Source organism: Octopus sinensis, unplaced genomic scaffold (genome assembly GCF_006345805.1).
Source record: "Octopus sinensis unplaced genomic scaffold, ASM634580v1 Contig10815, whole genome shotgun sequence".
NCBI lineage: Eukaryota > Metazoa > Mollusca > Cephalopoda > Octopoda > Octopodidae > Octopus > Octopus sinensis.
In genome coordinates, this window is record NW_021832223.1 from 250212 (window position 1) to 270991 (window position 20780).

At 35.4% G+C, this 20780-nt stretch overlaps 2 protein-coding genes across 2 annotated transcripts; both read left to right on the forward strand.

Moving 5' to 3' along the window:
• Positions 1–204: 204 nt before the first annotated feature.
• LOC115228530 (annexin A7-like) lies at positions 205–1089 on the forward strand. The gene has a single exon (XM_029799100.1). The coding sequence runs from the start codon at positions 226–228 to the stop codon at positions 1087–1089; it is 864 nt and encodes a 287-aa protein (XP_029654960.1). The 5' UTR covers positions 205–225.
• A 10765-nt stretch (positions 1090–11854) lies between these two features.
• On the forward strand, positions 11855–12496 carry LOC115228531 (tigger transposable element-derived protein 6-like). Its single transcript, XM_029799101.1, has one exon. It carries the CDS (start codon positions 11855–11857, stop codon positions 12494–12496), a length of 642 nt encoding a protein of 213 aa, XP_029654961.1.
• The last annotated feature ends 8284 nt before the right edge of the window (positions 12497–20780 follow it).

Genomic DNA, 20780 nt, shown 5'->3' on the forward strand with positions numbered 1-20780 from the left:
GTCATATATTGACTCATCATCATTTCCTTTTTCATTTTCAGAAATTACGTCTGCAATTATCGTGTCCAAATTTTCAGTTTTTCTGATGGCTACTGAAAATTTATAAATTATGTTTTCATGTTATTTGATTAAAATAAAGATAATTAATTGTTTATTCAAAATGACTAAATATTTGATGATACCACTATTAAAATAGATAATTAGTTCAGGCTGTAGTACTACTAAATGGGCGATTGGCGTAACTATGATTCATCTCAGCAAGGGAACTCCAACCAGAGATACCCCAATCAAGGATATCCCCCACAGCAGGGATATCCTCCTCAACAACAAGGATACCCAAACCAAGGATACCCGCAACAGCAGGGATATCCTCCTCAACAACAAGGATATCCAAATCAAGGATATCCCAATCAAGGATATCCGCCACAGCAGGGATATCAACAACAAGGATACCCAAATCAAAACTACCCTCCGCAAAGTGGTACAAATTACCATCAAGGATTCCCAAATTGCCCCACCGAACAATATAATTCATCTCAAATCGGATTTGCTCAGAATCCACAATTTCCACACAATCAACCACAATTCACACAACCTCAGAATTATATGGGATTTGAGGCAAACCAGCCTCTCCAAACCTCCCAATACCAACAACAGCCTCCAACCGCTCCCACTTTTCAACAACAGTGGGGAACTCCACCTCAGCAGAACATCCAAGGTCGTTTATTGTCAATTATTTCAGGTCAGGCATCGAGACCGTCCATCTTTCCCTGCAGATCTTTCTCTGCGGAATCAGACGCGAACAGTCTCCGGAAGGCCATGAAGGGATTGGGTATTGTATTAATTGGATGGATAGGCACTACCGAGTCGGTGATTATCGAGATCACGGGAAACAGAAACAATGCTCAACGTCTCCTAATTCGAGAGGCTTTCCGCAAAATCCATGGACGGGTATTTATGGTTTTGACACCTCAAAGGACTTGCTTAAAGATCTTGAAGGAGAACTGTCTCGTAGTTTCAAACATCTGGTGGTTAATTGCTACAGATCTCCGGTGGAATTTGACGTGGAGAGCATCAACTGGGCTATAAAAGTGAGAGAATCGTGTCATTGAAGGGGGCAGGGACCAACGAGGAAATGCTCAATTTGATAATGGTGAGTCGGTCGGCCATCGAATTGCGAGAACTTAAAAATTTGTATCAAAAAAGTATGAAACATGCAAAAGTGGTAGGATTTAACAGATCGATCGAATCTGACATAAGCAATGACACACTCGGCCACTACACTCGATTACTCCTAGAACTGGCCAAGGTGTGCTTGTTTGTTGACGGATTAAGGGCAACCGAGATTGTTCTACCTCAGTGGACATGGATATGGCCCAGGCTGACGCAAATGAGCTTTATTCTGCCGGGGTTGGACGTTGGGGCACCAACGAGCGTGTTTTCCATCAGATTTTTGCTTCGAGGAGTTTTGTACAATTAAGACAGACCTTTAAAGAGTATGCCAGGGTTACATTCCTCATTTAGTGGATATTTATAGATGGCGGGTCACTCGATTAACCAAGCTATCAGCAGGGAAATGTCTGGGGATGTCAAGAACTTGTACGAAGCACTGGGTAATGCATTTGCGTCACATTTACGCATTTTATTAATCAAATCTATTTTTTAGTCGACTACATTATCGACCCGATTACTTTCTTTGCTCATTATTTGAACAAATCTGTGAAAGGGCTGGGCACTAATGACCATTTGCTGTGCTATATTATCATTTCCAGATCTGAGGTTTGGGGTTTAAAGAATGGCGTAGATCGATTTAGGGGATATTTCAGACGTCTTTTTGAATCGCTACAGAGTTCCTTTGGCTCGGTCTGTGAAGCAAGACACTTCCGGAGATTATAAGAAACTCCTACTGTTGCTATTGGGAGGACAATAATCTAAAATAACACTTACTATAATCTAACACGGCTTTTGATTCGTTACCAATTCAGTTCTTCAAATTGAGGGAGACTTGGGGAGATCTCCAACAAAGTGGATGATAGGAATGAGAGAAGTAGGCATGTCAAAGAGATTCCGACTGCCGAGGGAATAAACACCTGGCCATCCCCGACTCATCAAAATAGCGACTTTTCATAAGGGATTTTAAAGTTATGTTTTATTTTGTATAAATCTTTAATTAATATTATCTATTTTATTTTCTTTGTGTGACATGAGCGTTAAAAGAAAGAAGAGTATAAATGTCATGTCAAAACAAGAGGAAAGTCTAATCGTAGACAAGTATTAGAAAATTAAGTAATATTAAGTACTCCCTACCGTTTCTCAAACATGAGTAATTACTTTATATGTCCAATTTGCCAAGACGTCATGAGGAACCCTATGAGGTGTCCATGTGGTCATTCTTTCTGCAGTTCTGTAATTCTCAAATGATTAACCCTTTAGTGCATTGCTGAATGGCTCAAGATCAATTCGACATGTCCTATTGACAGGTCGAAAATGGCCAAGAAATCTCTGCACAAAGATTTCATTTTAGAAAATATAATAAAGGAGCAAAACGTGATGTGTATTCACCGGGGATGTAAGTCTGTGGCCAATCCGTATGAAATATCCGCCCACATTTCTGCATGCAAATTCTCTCCTGATAATATGCCTCAAGTAATCAAGAATGAGATGAGTTGTTGTGTTCTGATCACGCTCAGGTGCATCTGAGGACGAATCCCACTCTCTTAAGCTCCGATTATATTCCAACTGTCAAACCAGAGATGTCCTTTGTGATTTTTTAAAATTTACGAGTGATTCCCCTTGATTACTTTTTTATGTCTCTTTATATAATCTGTTGTTCATTTGCTAGATATGTCCAATCTGTCAACAAATAGTCGAGTGAGTAGGTTTATTATGCTTCTCCTGGAATATTTATTTGGTTTCTTTCAATATATGTCTCCCGGAGTCGGGCTGTTCGAGTTCAGGCGTTCCTGTCCCCGCCATTGATGCACATGTAGGAAGAATTTAGGTTTTTGTATAAATCTGTGAGGGTGGAGTAAAATTCATAAAGTTCTTCCGGGTTTAAAATGTGTAAATGCATAAGTCGGAACACTGCTGTCATGTCCGAGACGGACCACACCCGGTATACGTGCTTTTCCAATTCCAGGTGGAAGCAAATCCCAGATTGTGGTGACGACAGGTCGATGGGATGGTAGTGAGTGTGTGATTTGATATCGTGGATATTGCATGCTCTGTTATTTGTCTTTTGCAGACAACAGATGGGCACTTTGCTTCGTAGCAGATATCTAGCAAGTTGAAGCCTTTTTTATATGAGATTGATTCCTCTAACGTTTTGGGTGCTGATTGAAAACGGGCTATTAGATACCAAGCGTGAGAAATTTTTCGAGTTAAACGTACTTATGATGAATCCTTGAGTTAGTATAAAAAAGTTGGATCACTGCTGGGTGACTCTGAAGATGTCACTCGTAGAAAAGCCGCGTATAATAAACTTGTAAACATCTGGCGTCTAAGAAAGCTAAATACAAACACAAAACTAAAGATCTATAACACGTTTGTTGTCTCTGTCCTGACGTATAACGGATTGACATGGGAAATAACCAAACATGAAATGAACAAATTTGTACCGAAACCAACTGAGAAGAATATAAACATACAATTCTTAAGAAAAACATAAAACTCAGCAACCACAATTCGACTAACATCGTAATAACGCATTTTGTTGTAATTGAGCTTAAAATTCGTCAGCTTTCCATTTTGATTAAGAGAAAAAGTCAATTCCATCAGCACTGATCAAGTGTTACTTAAATTAGCTCCCGAATATGAACAATAATTTTGTCTGACGATAATAGAGTATATTCCAGGAATACGTCGGAGAAAGATAACTGGTTAATGCCTAGTTATTTATTCATATCCAATGCTTTTAAATCTCTGGGTCAAACATCTGGTTTTGTAAGGCTTGGAAAATTAAATACATTACGCAGTGAGCGATGTAAAGTTGGCAATCTGTAGCGGTGGGTTCGAAAAGGCGATGAGGAGAAAGTACACTTGTTACAACGCCTTTAAGTGAGACCAGGTCTCTTGTCTGAGATGTTACATGACATCTATTCAAAATTTCTCTCAACATCACTTCGAGATGACCATTTTCAGTTCAATTCTGACATTTTTGACAGATTAATATTCAATTTTGACACTTTTTTCATCAATTTTGTTTGTATTTTTTGTGTTAATTTTGACTTTTGACCATTTGTCATTTATTTTATATTTTCTGATTCCCCGTTCTTGTACGAATTTTATGTCAAGAAAAAATTCAAGAATATCAGAAGATATAAGATGAGGACTTATAAATAAGGATGAAGAGGGTGGCGATTATATACAGCTTTCTCTGGATTTTGGTGTAGGAGGACAACAGCTATAGGCATTGTAAAAAGTGGAAATACTTGTAATCGTGGAGGTAGATGGGATGCTACGATTAAACTTACGGATGATGATATGAATTTTTGTAATTGAAAAAATTGAGAATAATCCATCGATAACATTGAAGGAAATACGAAGTTTGGTAAATAATAAAATTTGTATCGTGACGATATATAAACGACTTGATGGCCGATTGATTACCTACAAAATGCTGCGAAAAGAACCAATTTCGAGTAATAGTCTGGAAAATATAAAAAAAAAAACCCTGACTGAATTTCGAGCACTATTGTTACAAAATGCATAAGAATATTCTCTGACAAATCTAACTTGGGAGAAAATACGGAGTTTCTACAGAAATGGAAAAAAATCATTGCAAATTGTACGATTGGGATTCCATTAATCTGATTAATAAAATTATCTTTATTAACTCTCATCTTGATTTAGCCGATTAGAAAAAGTCCTTATGTGTGTCCGTTATAAAAATATTTGTCAAAATATACGCACTAAAATAATTATAATTTGTTACATAGGAAATGAGACAGTTTCTAATTAATCGAACATCAGACAAAACCGGCTCGCAAGATTGAGAGACAACGAAATGTGCACAAACGGCCAATTTTGTCAAAATTAATGTAAAAAATGTTAAAATCGAATCTGTATTCCAGGCTTAGGACTAGTTCAATACTTTTTTTGAAGAAAACAACATAGAATGGATCAATTGTGTTGGACTTTGTACAGACGGAGCACAGTCAATGTCAGGACATAATCTGGTCTTCAAGCTTTTGTAAATTATCTGGACGCACTGGATGCTGCAGAGATCAGCAATTGTCTCAAAGAATATGAGTCCAGAACTGAACGATATTTTTGCGCAAATTACAAAAGTTATAAACTACATAAAACACAGTCCTTTAAAAGCTAAGCTTTTTGCAAAGCTGTGTGAAGATATGGATTCAAAATATACATCGCTTTTATTCTATTGTGACAGACTAATAACAGACTAACAGACTTATATGTACTAAAAGAGTCGACGCTAGCTTCAATTTTGTCGATGATGTAATTAAACTTTAAGTTGTTAAAAGTTCCTTTAAAACATTTGATGATTCCTTGGTGTAGTGGCTGCAAAAGGCTCTGTTTGAATTTGTGTATTTGAAATCATTTTCAATATTATTTCCTTTGAAACATTTAAGTTTTTTGTATTTCCCTATCGTTAATGGCACTTTTTTGTCGAATCCGTCTGCAATAGTGCATATGATAATTAAAACATTTTGAAACCATTTTTGGCTTTGTGCATACACTTTTTGATGGAATTTTTGTGTAAAAAATTCCTGTTTCATCAGCGTTGTATACATTTTCAATTCTGTATTTTAAGATTTTATCTTTTATCAAAGAAAGAAAATCATTGATACATTTTTCATTCAGTTCATTACATAATGAAATTTCACAGTGCAATTTTCTTAATTTTAGACAATTCCGTTGTTTAAATTATTCAAACCAGCCTTCCAATGAGACAAAAAAATAAAACAGCCTGCACTTGTTTTAAACCTAGATAATTCCTCTATTTCTGCAATCTTTTTAGCTTTCGATAATATGATATTGTCATTTAGCATAAGTCAATCCATCCAGTCAATCAATCCTAATGTCATTTTGTCGATTGAGTCGTATTTTAAGAAGGAAAATCTAGTTTCATTAAATTGGGAAACTCCAATAGATTCCCATAAAATGTTATTTTTCTCAAGATCGTTAATCGCTCTTCGGGGAATATTCTTTTTTAAAGACGTTGAGAAAATTCTTGCAATTCTGCTTGCAAGTAGATTCGGATTATTATTGATAAATGTCAAAATTCTGATCTTCTCATTAATCGATAATATGGTACAACTTCCCGAAATAACAGGAAAGATAAAATCACACCGTTTTTGAGAATTTCAAATATTTTTGTGTCATTGGATGCTAGTACTTACAGAAGAGATACTTCTCAACTTGTCGTATTTGTTCTAGGGATAACTGAAACATTCCAAATTTTTGAAGAATTTATCAAAGTCATTCCAATGATGGGTACAGTGACAGGAACCGACGTTTTCCTGCAGTTAATGCAACTTTTAACAGAATCAAATCTCCCGCTTTTAAAATTAGTTGGAATTACAACAGATGGGGCTCCATCTATGGTGAGAACAAAAAGGGAACAATTACATTACTCTAAAATGAAATGGAAAAACTTGGAATTGAGGACAATTTGGTCGAAATTCACTGTTTTTTATTCATCAAGAGGCGTTAGTTTCCAAATCAGTCAAATTACGCGAGACAATTGATGCTGTTGTTAATGCAGTAAATTTTATTTCATCCCGTGGCTTGAATCATGGGCAGTTCAGGCAATTTTTAATTGACGCAGAAGCAGAATATGGGGATCTTATATATTTTTGTTATGTCAGATGGCTTATTAGAGGATCAATACTCAAAGGCTTTTTCAAATACGGGAAGATGCCATAATTTTTTTGAGGAAAAGAATTATGATGCTTCATATTTTTCTGAATTAGATATTTTGAGCTTCTACAAAAATTTTTTATGTGTCAAAAAATATCCACAATTAACCGACAATGCTAAGAAAATGCAAAAATAAAATTTTGGCCCGCGAAGACAAAAATCCTGCCGAATCTTTATGTAGAGATTAAGCTACATCTCAGTTTCATTGTCCAAAGTAAAGTCGAGTTTTGGATTGTCAGAACTGCGCATTAATCGTAAATCTGGATTATTCTAAAATTCTCTATCTTTTTTGCAAGTCTATATTTTGCTTGCTTAGACAAATCCTCAGGATATTTATTTTCTAAAGCATTTTTTTAAATTCAAAACTCCGAAGAATCTTTGACATATCCTTTATAAAAACCATTACAAGAAACAAATCTAGCAATCTAAAAATTTTAAAATAAGTTTAGGTTTACCAACATTAAAAAATAACTTTTTAAAATTATCTAAGTACATGAACAAAAACTAATTCAATCAATACAAGTCATACTTAGACTTTATAATTGTTGCATAAAAATAATATTTGTGATAATCAAAAGCTTTTATTTTGATGTCTAAAACGTCAAAAAATTTAACTCAGGCGTAGGCCCATGTCACATATTAATCAATCGAATACATTTCGAATATCGACAATCCAATACTGACATAAATACGTTTATATACGAGGACACGACGATATGAATTCTTGTCAGTCACAAAGCCATGTCACCCAGTCTTGTCTATCGTTCCCATGCCTTGTTCACTTGTCGTGCCAAAAGTCTCAGCAACGTCTTGTTAAACTTGTTAGTGTTTCTGCACCGGAGAGAAATGCTGTTGGAACAAACTTGAGAGTTTTGCGTGTCGCTGAATTGGACCAAATAGTATGTCTTAAAGGTGGAGATTGGTAGAGTTGTTAATTTAGCTGAATTGAGATGTTCAAAAAAGAAACCAACTTTCCCTCGCTCAAATATAACTAATAATTTGACAAGACTATTCGAAACTATCCCTGTTTCCCTGATAATGGATCAAAGCAAAACGCATTGTGACAATTGTTCGGTGGCCTATCCACAGAGGAGGTCAAAAATCATGCTATTAAAAAGTCCCATACAGGGTTGTGAATAATTAATGTTGTAGACACGATAAAGAGAACTCCCAGAAGGCTGCAGGGCAACACTTTTCTCGCAAAATAATAATTCTAACGAAGCAAAAGTCTGTATTAATTTTTTATATCGAAGCTGAATACAAGAAATCTTTGACAGATTTCCATTAATTTTACTGTTTCACTTTTTCGTTATAAGTAAATTCAGTCTCGAAGTGGTTTTTATTTCATCTTGTCCAATCATTCCCATTATTCGTACCAAATTCATTCCCCCGCATGCCTGTCTCTCATCCTGCCCCCATTGCCGTCCCCTGTGCAGATCCTGCAACGTGGTTAACAAAAGATAGAGGGGTCGATCTTGTTATTCCTGTTCTCTGTTTTTTCTCCTTCCCTCGTCGCACTTAGGAACGTATTCCATCGTGGGTGTGTCCCTTTAGTCTCTCTGGTACCTCCTTATTTTTATCCCCTCATTTTCCACTACGATCCCTGGCGTTTGCCACTCCCTGGATTCTTTCCCGTTCTCTGAGTCTATTTCTGGGACCCATTCTATCCCTTTCGTTCTCAAATCCACCAAACTTTTTCGCTGTCTCCGGGAAATTTTGTGAAGAATCCCTGAAGCTGCTCGTATCGCAAAGCTGCTTGTCCACTGCAATTGATGATGCTTTAGTTCCATCCAGAGTCTGTAACAAAACTTCTTCCTCCTCGCTTGTTACGATCGTCAAACAAGAATTGGCCTCGTACGACGAATGCTATTTTTATCTTTGCTAGTTTCATGCTTATTTCGCCAATTCAGAGACTCCCTCTGATCCAACCTCCCATAAAGCGCCTCCTGCCGCGAATGATGACAACTACCTCTACAGAAAGATAAACAGCAAATTTATGGACGGCGATATTCGTGAAGCTGTCAGGCTTGTTGCCTCGACGAGTTCCATTTTGTACCAAACACCAGTCGTCTTGAATTCTGTCAGGGAGAAACATCCCTCTCAGCCCCAGAACTTCAGACCTCAGCCTTCTCCTCCACACTCGCTTTCAATCCGTTTGTGGTCTCGGAAGATTTCGCACTGAAACCCCTGACGAACTTTTCCCTAGGAAGCAATGGTGGAGTAGATGGCTTGAGACTCGGTCATCTAAAAGACTTGACTTCTCTCATCACTGCTGAAGCTGGACGGAGATTACTACATTTCTGTGCAACCTGATTTTGCACGCAGAATCTTCTTTTCTGCTAACCTTACTGCCCTCGGGAAAAAGGACAACGACGTGGGAAATATTTTCCGGAGGCTCTCTGCTAAGCTTTTGTGTCATGCCATTGTCCCCTACTTGTCCTCGGAGTTTCTACCTGTCAAATTAGGTGTTGATTTTCAAAATGACTGCAAAGCGGCTGTTCAATCAATTCGTGAATTAATGGAATCGTCCGAGGAGTTAATCATGGTTAAACTCGACGTTTCGAGGGCTTTCAATTCCATCAGACGTGATCACCTGTAGGAGTGCTGCCGCGAACTAGTTCCTTTTCCATATCCTCTTGTGCATCTCTCATATGCTTCCCAAGCATCCTTATGTTCGACGAAGTTCATATCTCTTTGTCCACGGGGTTCAGCAGGGTGATTCTTTGGGCCCTGTTCTTTTTGCTCTGGGAGTTAATAGTATCGCCCAATCTGCCCAATCCTCTATTAACATTTGGTACCTGGATGCTGCCTTCAATTCACTGCAGATTTTTTGGTTTTCTTTTTCTGTCGCATCATGAGAAATTTTTTCAAATTCCAATAAAACATTTTCAAAAATTCTCAAATTGACCATAAATTTTAAATATTTTTATATAATTTGCAAATTAATAAAATTTCAGTTATTTTATGTCTTCGAACAATTCTCGTGGTATTATACTCGTCTCACTTTTTATCAAAAAATACAGATTTTAACTTTTAAAAATCAAAATGAAGATGTTCATGTCAGTATTTGGCTGATAGATTTTCCCATTTGTTTAAAAAGAAGATTTCCAGAAAACAATTAATAATATTATTTGAAAAAAGATTTTTTTCTCAAAGTGTGTAAAAACAAAGGTACTTTTGTCGAAGTGGTCGCAGTTTTTTTAGAAGATAATTAAAATTAATTAATTTTTTTAGTGAAAAATAGATTATTAATTTATAACCTCTATCATAATTTAAATGGTTATTAAATTATTTAAAAATTTATTTAACCATTTAGTCATTTTTAGTACGCGGCATCAAATTTCAGGACTGTAGAAGGATTATGTCTTTTACAATCTTGCAAAACATTCCTTATAGTTCTGTATTTGTTTTCGCCCAATAAATTGAAATAATAACTAAAAAAAACCTCGAATAAGATCCCAGATGATGTCTACAGCTCCTCTTTGAGCTTTATTCTTGCATTTTGCACATTTAGTCATTTTTAGTACGCGGCATCCAAATTCCAGGACTGTAGAAGGAATTTATGTCTTTTACAATCTGTGCAAAAGATTCCTTATAGTTCTGTATTTGTTTTCGCCACATAAATTCTGAAAAAATAACTAACTAAAAAACCTGCGAAATAAGATCCCAGATGATGTCTTACAGCTCCTCTTTGAGCTTTATTCTTGCATTTTGCACTTCCCCACATTCGTTCTACTGTCTGGGTGTGCACTCCCGTCGTTGGATCCACAAAGAATTTTCTGAATATATTATATTTCCTTACTTATGGTTAACGGTTTCGTGTGTGTAGCCGTTTTCAACCAATTGATCAGTTGAATACCCTAAATGTTAATCAAATAATGCTAACCTTTCCAGCAGTCACTATAAATAATGCTTCCCACCTCGACATATCGAATTACTAGACTGAGCAGTGTTTCTCTGCTCCTATCCGCGACTGGTTGCAGAAACACTGTTTGGTGGCTCGACAAATACCACCGAAGACCCACTGTTTTGGTAAAACTCTTCCAGAGTTTTTTTCCGTTTGGAAAACATACTCTCGTCTACCTCCACAATCATACCAGGACCACCTGAAATAAACATTAATAATACCAATTTTGCCGTCAGATCTTTTAACAAGTGCGTCCACACAGACTTCACGTAAAAACATAGCCCAATCGACATATGTATGTTCACCCCAATTGTATTCGTGATGAAGCCATTTGAAGGTATGCCTATCGTAACTCCATAAGTATATGTAGGCGATGACATCCTCAAATGGCAATCTACAATTCTCTAACCAGGTATCTAGAATTATTTGAGAGAATTATACCTTTTTTAATAGAACATTGGACTCTACAACCAACTCTTGAGCATTTCCAATTGAGCTTCGGTCCCAAGACTAATTCCATCTGATGTCCCTTCGGACATATACGTGATTTTGAAAGGATATCCACATTTTGCAGAAAATGCACTGCATCCTCCTCCTTACTTATTGGGAGCTGTCGGAATTTGATGTTGCATAAGTCCACAACAGAATTTTCCATGTGACCTATAGTGCCAGTTTATATCAATATTAGGTACATGCTCGCCATAATATTAAAAAAATTAGAAAATAAATTAGTAAAAAATTTAATAATATTTTAAATTATTGATAGAGCCACTTAAAAAAATATAATATATTCCACCTCAAAAATTATTAGATTTTTTAAAAGGCCTAAAAAAACTGCGACCACTTCGACAAAAGTACCAAAACAAAATCTATCTTCAAAAAATGCGCATAGACTTAAGTTCCCACAGCTTGATGCTACGTTAGTTGAATGGATGGATTCGATTGAGTCTAAAGGTAATTTGTACTAATTTATGATTAAGGTGGCTTTCTAATGATGCTTTAATTTCAATAAGGCTAATTTATTCGCAGCTGAATTAAAACTGGATAATTTTAAAAACTCAAATGGATACCTTCATAATTCAAAAAAAGAGACATGGTTTTCGAATGACCAAGTTACATGGAGAAATGAGAACTAATGATCCAGTAGATGTCGACTTATTTATCGAAAAATTCATAGAAATATCAAAGAGTTATAATGCCGATCAAATTTATAACTTGGACGAAACGGGATTGTATTACAAGCTGATTCCTTCGAAGAGTATTTGTAGAAACAGATTTCAAGGATATAAAAATTTCAAAGATCGTGTTTCTATTATGCTATGTTCAAATATGAGTGGAAGTCATAAATTGAAACCTGTGATGATCTCGAAACCTAAAATGCCAAGATGTTTTAAATCTTATGACTATAAATGTTTCATTGATTATTATAGCTCAAAACGAGCTTGGATGACAGGAACAATTTTTACTAACTGGCTATTAAACTTTGATTACCATCTCAAAAATGAAAAAAAGCAAATTTTACTTCTCATGGACAATTGTCCTTCACATTGTGTTCCATCAAATTTGGATAACATAAAAATATTGTTTTTTCCTCCAAATAGTACTGGTCTTATTCAACCTATGGATTTGGGTATAATAAAAACATTTAAAACACATTTCAAAATTGAAAACGACCTCCTAAAAAACATTGAGAACGAACATTAAGTTCAATTGATTACATCCATAAGGCGCTATAAGGAAAATGTCATTAAAACTCAAAAAAAGCAGATGGGCATCCAATTCTACTTTAAGAACATTAATAATGCTTAATTACTTAAAATTTTCTGGATAAAAGTTGTTCTTATTCAAAATTTAATTTACACAAAAGATTGATTTTATTTCTCAAATTGGCCATTTCTCGAATTGACCACAAAAACACGTGGAACCAAAAATGGCCAATTTCAGAGGAGTCACTGTATTTGATTAAAATAGGTTGTTTGGAGCATCATCTCAAGCAACAGCTGTTCCTACAGAATGTCGATCGCCGTGATCCGTGGGAATGGCTTTGCTATTTGCAAGGCTGGCCGAGCGTCTAGTGAGGCCATTAACTAATTTTTAATTTTCTTTCTTTGCTTTTTATATGTTCTATTTTAATAAATTTGATGACATGTTCAATATACCGGGCTTCTCTCTACACCGGATAATTTTGTCGGTTCCTAAAGGAATCGAATTAAATTGGTATGACTTTACTTGGATTAGAATTTATCCAGCATTGAAAAGGATGGCCCTTGATTGTATTCGAGATGACATCCCAATGTCTGTGTATCAACATGCGTTTAGAGAAAATTATTCAACTTCAATTTACCTGACAACGTTTTCTTAATTTATTTCTGAAGCATTCAACGCCCAGAAACCTCACTTAAAGACTGTTCTTGTTTCCCTGAATATTACAAAAGCATTTGATTCAGTTTAAAGAAGGTCCCTAACAAAGAAAATTTTTGATTTGAACATTCACTCCAATCTAAAGAGAAGGCTTGCTAACTGCCTAAGCGGAAGACGCGAACAGGGCATCGACAACAACGTGAAATTGAAGATACGCCTCCTACCGAATGGAGTCCCTCAGGGCTCCCTTCTATCTTCCACATTATTCAACTTATATGTACACGAGAGTGAACTAACGACAACTGTCTTCTCCTTTCTTTAAGAAAACGCATCCAAACGGATACAAGGAATATTTAATTCATTAACTGTTTGGCTTAAACAACTACTATGGAAGAATCGCCCACAAAGTTTTTGGTAAACTTATTCACCTCTTGCAAATAACATTCGAGAAGATCTTTAATCATAATTAACAAAAAGACAATACCTTTTACGGCCACGCCAACGATCATTGAAGTGACCTTGGATCAAGTACTCAAATTCGCAAAACATTTCGAAAACCGGGTCACGCTCATGAAAACGAGAATCCTGAAGTTGATCTCAAAACCCATTGGCAGGAACGCGCAAGACTCTATCAACTGTATATACCAATTCATACAACTAACTTTAACCTACGCAAGAGAATCGTGGTCGATGGCCATCTCACGCTCCCCCCTAATGAAATTATCCACAATATATGAAGCCGCCAAAATATTGATTGGCCTGAATCTTTTATCAAACACCCTGGAAACAGTTCTCATCAAAAAGCAAGAAAAAATAGGACTTTTCTTTTTTTCTTTATAAACCGGTGATCATGGGGTAGAAAATGGTATATTTAATACTAACGACATTTTCAACGCATTAGACAAGCTTGCAAAAAACCATAAATAACAATTTAATGTTGGGTTAGGAAGTCCTTGTTGAGTTTGTTAGCAAAACGGATTAATTGCAAGTTAGTATGAATAATTAAGAACGATTTCTGTAAATAGAAGACCGTTCGTGTCGACAGAAAGATTTAAGTACTCCAAAAATGACTGTTATGACCATAATACCATAGAATGCAGCAATGGAAATGTAGGCCAGTTTAATGAAATGAGAATGTGTGAAGATTGATTTTTCGACAATTGTTTTACCATTCTGAGGGTGAGTCAAAGTTGTATCAGAAGTTACAACTAAATCAGCATCAAAGTTTGAATTGTTGGCACCAATAGTAGAAGTGGTAACACCAATTTTTGAAGAATCAGCATCAATGTTTGAATTGTTGGAACCAATAGTAGAAGTGGTAACACGAATTTTTGAAGAATCAGCATCAATGTTTGAATTGTTGGAACCAATAGTAGAAGTGGTAACACGAATTTTTGAAGAATCAGCATCAATGTTTGAATTGTTGGCACCAATAGTAGAAGTGGTAACACGAATTTTTGAAGAATCAGCATCAATGTTTGAATTGTTGGCACCAATAGTAGAAGTGGTAACACGAATTTTTGAAGAATCAGCATCAATGTTTGAATTGTTGGAACCAATAGTAGAAGTGGTAACACGAATTTTTGAAGAATCAGCATCAATGTTTGAATTGTTGGCACCAATAGTAGAAGTGGTAACACGAATTTTTGAAGAATCAGCATCAATGTTTGAATTGTTGGAACCAATAGTAGAAGTGGTAACACGAATTTTTGAAGAATCAGCATCAATGTTTGAATTGTTGGAACCAATAGTAGAACTGGTAACACGAATTTTTGAAGAATCAGCATCAATGTTTGAATTGTTGGAACCAATAGTAGAAGTGGTAACACGAATTTTTGAAGAATCAGCATCAATGTTTGAATTGTCGGAACCAATAGTAGAAGTGGTAACACGAATTTTTGAAGAATCAGCATCAATGTTTGAATTGTTGACACCAATAGTAGAAGTGGTAACACCAATTTTTGAAGAATCAGCATCAATGTTTGAATTGTTGTCACCAATAGTAGAAGTGGTAAAACCAATTTTTGAAGAATCAGCATCAATGTTTGTATTGTTAGCAACAATAGTAGAAGTGGTAAGACGTATTTTTGAAAAATCAGTATCAATGTTTGAATAGTTGGGACCAATAGTAGAAGATGTAAAACGAATTTTTGAAGAACCAGCATCAATGTTTGAATTGTTGGCACTAATAGTAGAAGTGGTAACACCAATTTTTGAAGAATCAGCATCAATGTTTGAATTATTGGCACCAATAGTAGAAGTGTCTACAACAATTTTTGAAGAATCAGCATCAATGTTTGGATTGTTGTCACCAAAAGTAGAAGTGGTTACAACAATTTTTGAAGAATCAACATCAATGTTTGTATTGTTGGCACCAATAGTAGAAGTGGTAAAACGAATTTTTGAAGAACCAGCATCAATGTTTGAATTGTTGACACCAATAGTAGAAGTGGTAACACCAATTTTTGAAGAATCAGCATCAATGTTTGAATTGTTGGCATTAATAGTAGAAGTGGTAACATCAATATTTGAAGAATCAGCATCAATGTTTGAATTGTTGACACCAATAGTAGAAGTGGTAACACCAATTTTTGAAGAATCAGCATCAATGTTTGAATTATTGGCACCAATAGTAGAAGTGTCTACAACAATTTTTGAAGAATCAGCATCAATGTTTGAATTGTTGTCACCAATAGTAGAAGTGGTAACACCAATTTTTGAAGAATCAGCATCAATGTTTGAATTGATGACACCAATAGTAGAAGTGGTAACACCAATTTTTGAAGAATCAGCATCAATGTTTGAATTGTTGTCACCAATACTAGAAGTGGTAAAACGAATTTTTGAAGAATCAGCATCAATGTTTGAATTGTTGAAACCAATAGTAGAAGTGGTAAAACGAATTTTTGAAGAATCAGCATCAATGTTAGAATTGTTGGCATTAATAGTAGAAGTGGTAACACCAATTTTTGAAGAATCAGAATCAATGTTTGAATTGTTAACACCAATAGTAGAAGTGGTAACACCAATTTTTGAAGAATCAGCATCAATGTTTGAATTATTGGCACCAATAGTAGAAGTGTCTACAACAATTTTTGAAGAATCAGCATCAATGTTTGAATTGTTGTCACCAATAGTAGAAGTGGTAACACCAATTTTTGAAGAATCAGCATCAATGTTTGAATTGTTGACACCAATAGTAGAAGTAGTAACACCAATTTTTGAAGAATCAGAATCAATGTTTGAATTGTTAACACCAATAGTAGAAGTGGTAACACCAATTATTGAAGAATCAGCATCAATGTTTGAATTATTGGCACCAATAGTAGAAGTGTCTACAACAATTTTTGAAGAATCAGCATCAATGTTTGAATTGTTGTCACCAATAGTAGAAGTGGTAACACCAATTTTTGAAGAATCAGCATCAATGTTTGAATTGTTGACACCAATAGTAGAAGTAGTAACACCAATTTTTGAAGAATCAGCATCAATGTTGAATTGTTGTCACCAATAGTAGAAGTGGTAACACCAATTTTTGAAGAATCAGCATCAATGTTTGAATTGTTGACACCAATAGTAGAAGTAGTAACACCAATTTTTGAAGAATCAGCATCAATGTTTGAATTGTTGTCACCAATAGTAGAAGTGGTAACACCAATTATTGAAGAATCAGCATCAATGTTTGAATTGTTGGCACCAATAGTAGAAGTGGTTACAACTATTTTTGAAGAATCAGCATCAATGTTTGAATTGTTGTCACCAATAGTAGAAGTGGTAACACCAATTTTTGAAGAATCAGCATCAATGTTTGAATTGTTGACACCAATAGTAGAAGTGGTAACACCAATTTTTGAAGAATCAGCATCAATGTTTGAATTGTTGTCACCAATAGTAGAAGTGGTAACACCAATTTTTGAAGAATCAGCATCAATGTTTGAATTGTTGTCACCAATAATAGAAGTGGTAACACCAATTTTTGAAGAATCAGCATCAATGTTTGAATAGTTGGCACCAATAGTAGAAGATGTAAAACGAATTTTTGAAGAACCAGCATCAATGTTTGAATTGTTGGCACTAATAGTAGAAGTGGTAACACCAATTTTTGAAGAATCAGCATCAATGTTTGAATTATTGGCACCAATAGTAGAAGTGTCTACAACAATTTTTGAAGAATCAGCATCAATGTTTGAATTGTTGTCACCAAAAGTAGAAGTGGTTACAACAATTTTTGAAGAATCAACATCAATGTTTGTATTGTTGGCACCAATAGTAGAAGTGGTAAAACGAATTTTTGAAGAACCAGCATCAATGTTTGAATTGTTGGCACCAATAGTAGAAGTGGTAACACCAATTTTTGAAGAATCAGCATCAATGTTTGAATTGTTGGCTTTAATAGTAGAAGTGGTAACATCAATATTTGAAGAATCAGCATCAATGTTTGAATTGTTGGCACCAATAGTGGAAGTGGTAACACCAATTTTTGAAGAATCAGCATCAATGTTTGAATTGTTGGAACCAATAGTAGAAGTGGCAACACCAATTTTTGAAGAATCAGCATCAATGTTTGAATTGTTGGCATTAATAGTAGAAGTGGTAACATCAATATTTGAAGAATCAGTATCAATGTTTGAATTGTTGGCACCAATAGTAGAAATGGTAACACCAATTTTTGAAGAATCAGCATCAATGTTTGAATTGTTGGAACCAATAGTAGAAGTGGTAACATCAATTTTTGAAGAATCAGCATCAATGTTTGAATTGTTGGTACCAATAGTAAAAGTGGTAACATCAATTTTTGAAGAATCAGCATCAATGTTTGAATTGTTGGTACCAATAGTAAAAGTGGTAACATCAATTTTTGAAGAATCAGCATCAATGTTTGAATTGTTGCCACCAATAGTAGAAGTGGTAACATCAATTTTTGAAGAATCAGCATCAATGTTTGAATTGTTGGCACCAATAGTGGAAGTGGTAACACCAATTTTTGAAGAATCAGCATCAATGTTTGAATTGTTGGAACCAATAGTAGAAGTGGTAACATCAATTTTTGAAGAATCAGCATCAATGTTTGAATTGTTGGCACCAATAGTAGAAGTGGTAACATCAATTTTTGAAGAATCAGCATCAATGTTTGAATTGTTGGCACCAATAGTAGAAGTGGTAACATCAATTTTTGAAGAATCAGCATCAACGTTTGAATTGTTGGAAGCAAAAGTAGAAGTGGTAACGCCAATTTTTGAAGAATCAGCATTAATGTTTGAATTGTTGGCACCAATAGTAGAAGTGGTAACCTCAATTTTAGAAGAATCAGCATCAATGTTTGAATTGTTGGCACCAATAGTAGAAGTAGTAGCACGAATTTTTGAAGAATCAGCATCAATGTTTGAATTGTTCGCACCAATATTAGAAGTGGTTACAATAATTTTGTAAGAATCAGCATCAATGTTTGTATTGTTGGCACCAATAGTAGAATTGGTAAAAGTAATTTTTGAAGAATCAGCATCAATGTTTGTATTTTTGGCACCAATAGTAGAAGTGGTAAAACTAATTTTTGAAGAATCAGCATCAATGTTTGAATTGTTGGCACCAATAGTTGAAGTGGTTACAACAATTTTTGAAGAAACAGCATCAATTTTTGAATAGTTGACACCAATAGTAGAAGTGGTAAAACGAATTTTTGAAGAATCAGCATCAATGTTTGAATTGTTGTCACCAATAGTAGAAGTGGTGAAACGAATTTTTGAAGAATCGGCTTCAATGTTTGAATTGTTGGCACCAATAGTAGAAGTGGTTACAACAATTTTTGAAGAATCAGTATCAATGTTTGTATTGTTGGCACCAATTGTAGAAGTGGTAAAACGTATTTTTGAAGAATCAGCATCAATGTTTGAATTGTTGGCACCAATAGTAGAAGTGTTAAAACGTATTTTTGAAGAATCAGTATCAATGTTTGAATTGTTGGAACCAATAGTAGAAGTGGTAACATGAGTGCTTGAAGAATTAACACGAATTTTGGAAGGAATTTGGGTTGTTGGCATGTTTTGTGTGGTGATTTCCTTTTTCTTTTCTTTATTTACGTGAACAAGGCAGTGAATATTTTTAAAAAGATGTTGAGGGCCAGAATCAGTGGCTCTAACTTGTATGAGATAGTATGCGGGTTTGAGTTGTCCTCTCGCATATATATTTCCGTTGTTGTCAATCAAAAATAAACTTTTGTGGTCGTTTGGTGTTTTGCAGGAATTCAATTCTTCACTCATGTCAATCGCCGAATCAATGCTGTAGCCTATTTTTCCATTCAGTTCGGAGTCTTCGTCAATGGCAAAAACAGTCGTCAAATATTGACTCTTTTCCTTTTTCAAAACAGTTTTGGCATAGCAGCCGTGGCCAGCAAATTCTGGGGAATTGTCGTTCACGTCGACAATATAAAATGTAGCTGTATAATCAATGTTTGGTACTACTTCATTAATGATATACACATCGTATTGTTTTTGTTTTTCATAATCCGCTGATAATTTAATCGTGACATCTTTTGCTTGAGTATCGAAAATATTTTCCACACCTTTAGAAGGCATGACTTTATAAGGAAACGTGAACGGCAAATAAATCTCATGTTCTGGAAGGTTTTCACAGACCTTGGAAAATTGTTGGGTCCTGGCGGTGTAGAAATTGACGTTCTATCAAATAATTTTCCGGACACTACCTTTAGTGTTAAACTAGATCTGACTTGGTTTGGATACCATCTTTCAAAACAGGAATCTGTTTCCACTGCAATGCAGGTCACGTTTGAAAATGCCATTGGAATGCTGACATTATAGTCCAGTAAGATCACGTCATAAATATAATTCGACGTGGGAACAAGGACGATCTCATCCGTGTTCAGGGTACACTTCACGACGATAGACGTGTCAGACGTTTGTACTCTTATCGTATTGAAGTTGAGATAATCAAACGAATCGATGATTTCAGGCATGTTTTTGTCTGCAGTGATGCTTATGCTTACAGGGTCGTAAATTTGGATCTTTACATTAATTAGTTCGACTTGGGAAGTGAGGGGAGAGTAACATTGAATGATAAATTGATCACTGACGAGGGATCCTGCATTTGCTTGATATATCATTCCTGTATTTTTGTCAATTTTGTAATTAACGTTTGTCATCTGCATTTTATATTGCGGCATTCCAAATTTGGTAACATAATCCTCGGTGCTCTTCACAGTGACCAACGAGGCCCCGTTTATTGGTTGCGCTAAAAATACCACATCGTGTAATTGTGCTGATTTTTTCAAAGCAGAGTTGGAATGCAATGTTATGTCCATATAAGTCCACAAATTTCTATTTTGACGGTCGAAAGCAAAAAGTCTCAAGTTTATCACCTGAGAAAAAACACTCTCACTCTGGTTATATATAAGAACTGGCGATTCGTTTGTCATTAATCTGAAATACTTATTCTCAATCAGTTCGTAGTTCATTAGTGCCTTGTCACCTCTAACCTCCCCCACTGCTTTCGGGAGATGCAACATAAATCCGCGGAAAAGTACAGGCAATTGGATTACTCGATGATTCCTGGGGAATACCGGGGGTCTTTTTCGAGTTCAAGAACCAAGAAATTAGTATAAAAATATATTTAC

Bases quoted from the DNA above. Each gene is read 5' to 3' on its own strand.
- LOC115228530 (XM_029799100.1), top strand. From the start codon at position 226: ATGGGCGATTGGCGTAACTATGATTCATCTCAGCAAGGGAACTCCAAC.
- LOC115228531 (XM_029799101.1), top strand. From the start codon at position 11,855: ATGGATACCTTCATAATTCAAAAAAAGAGACATGGTTTTCGAATGACC.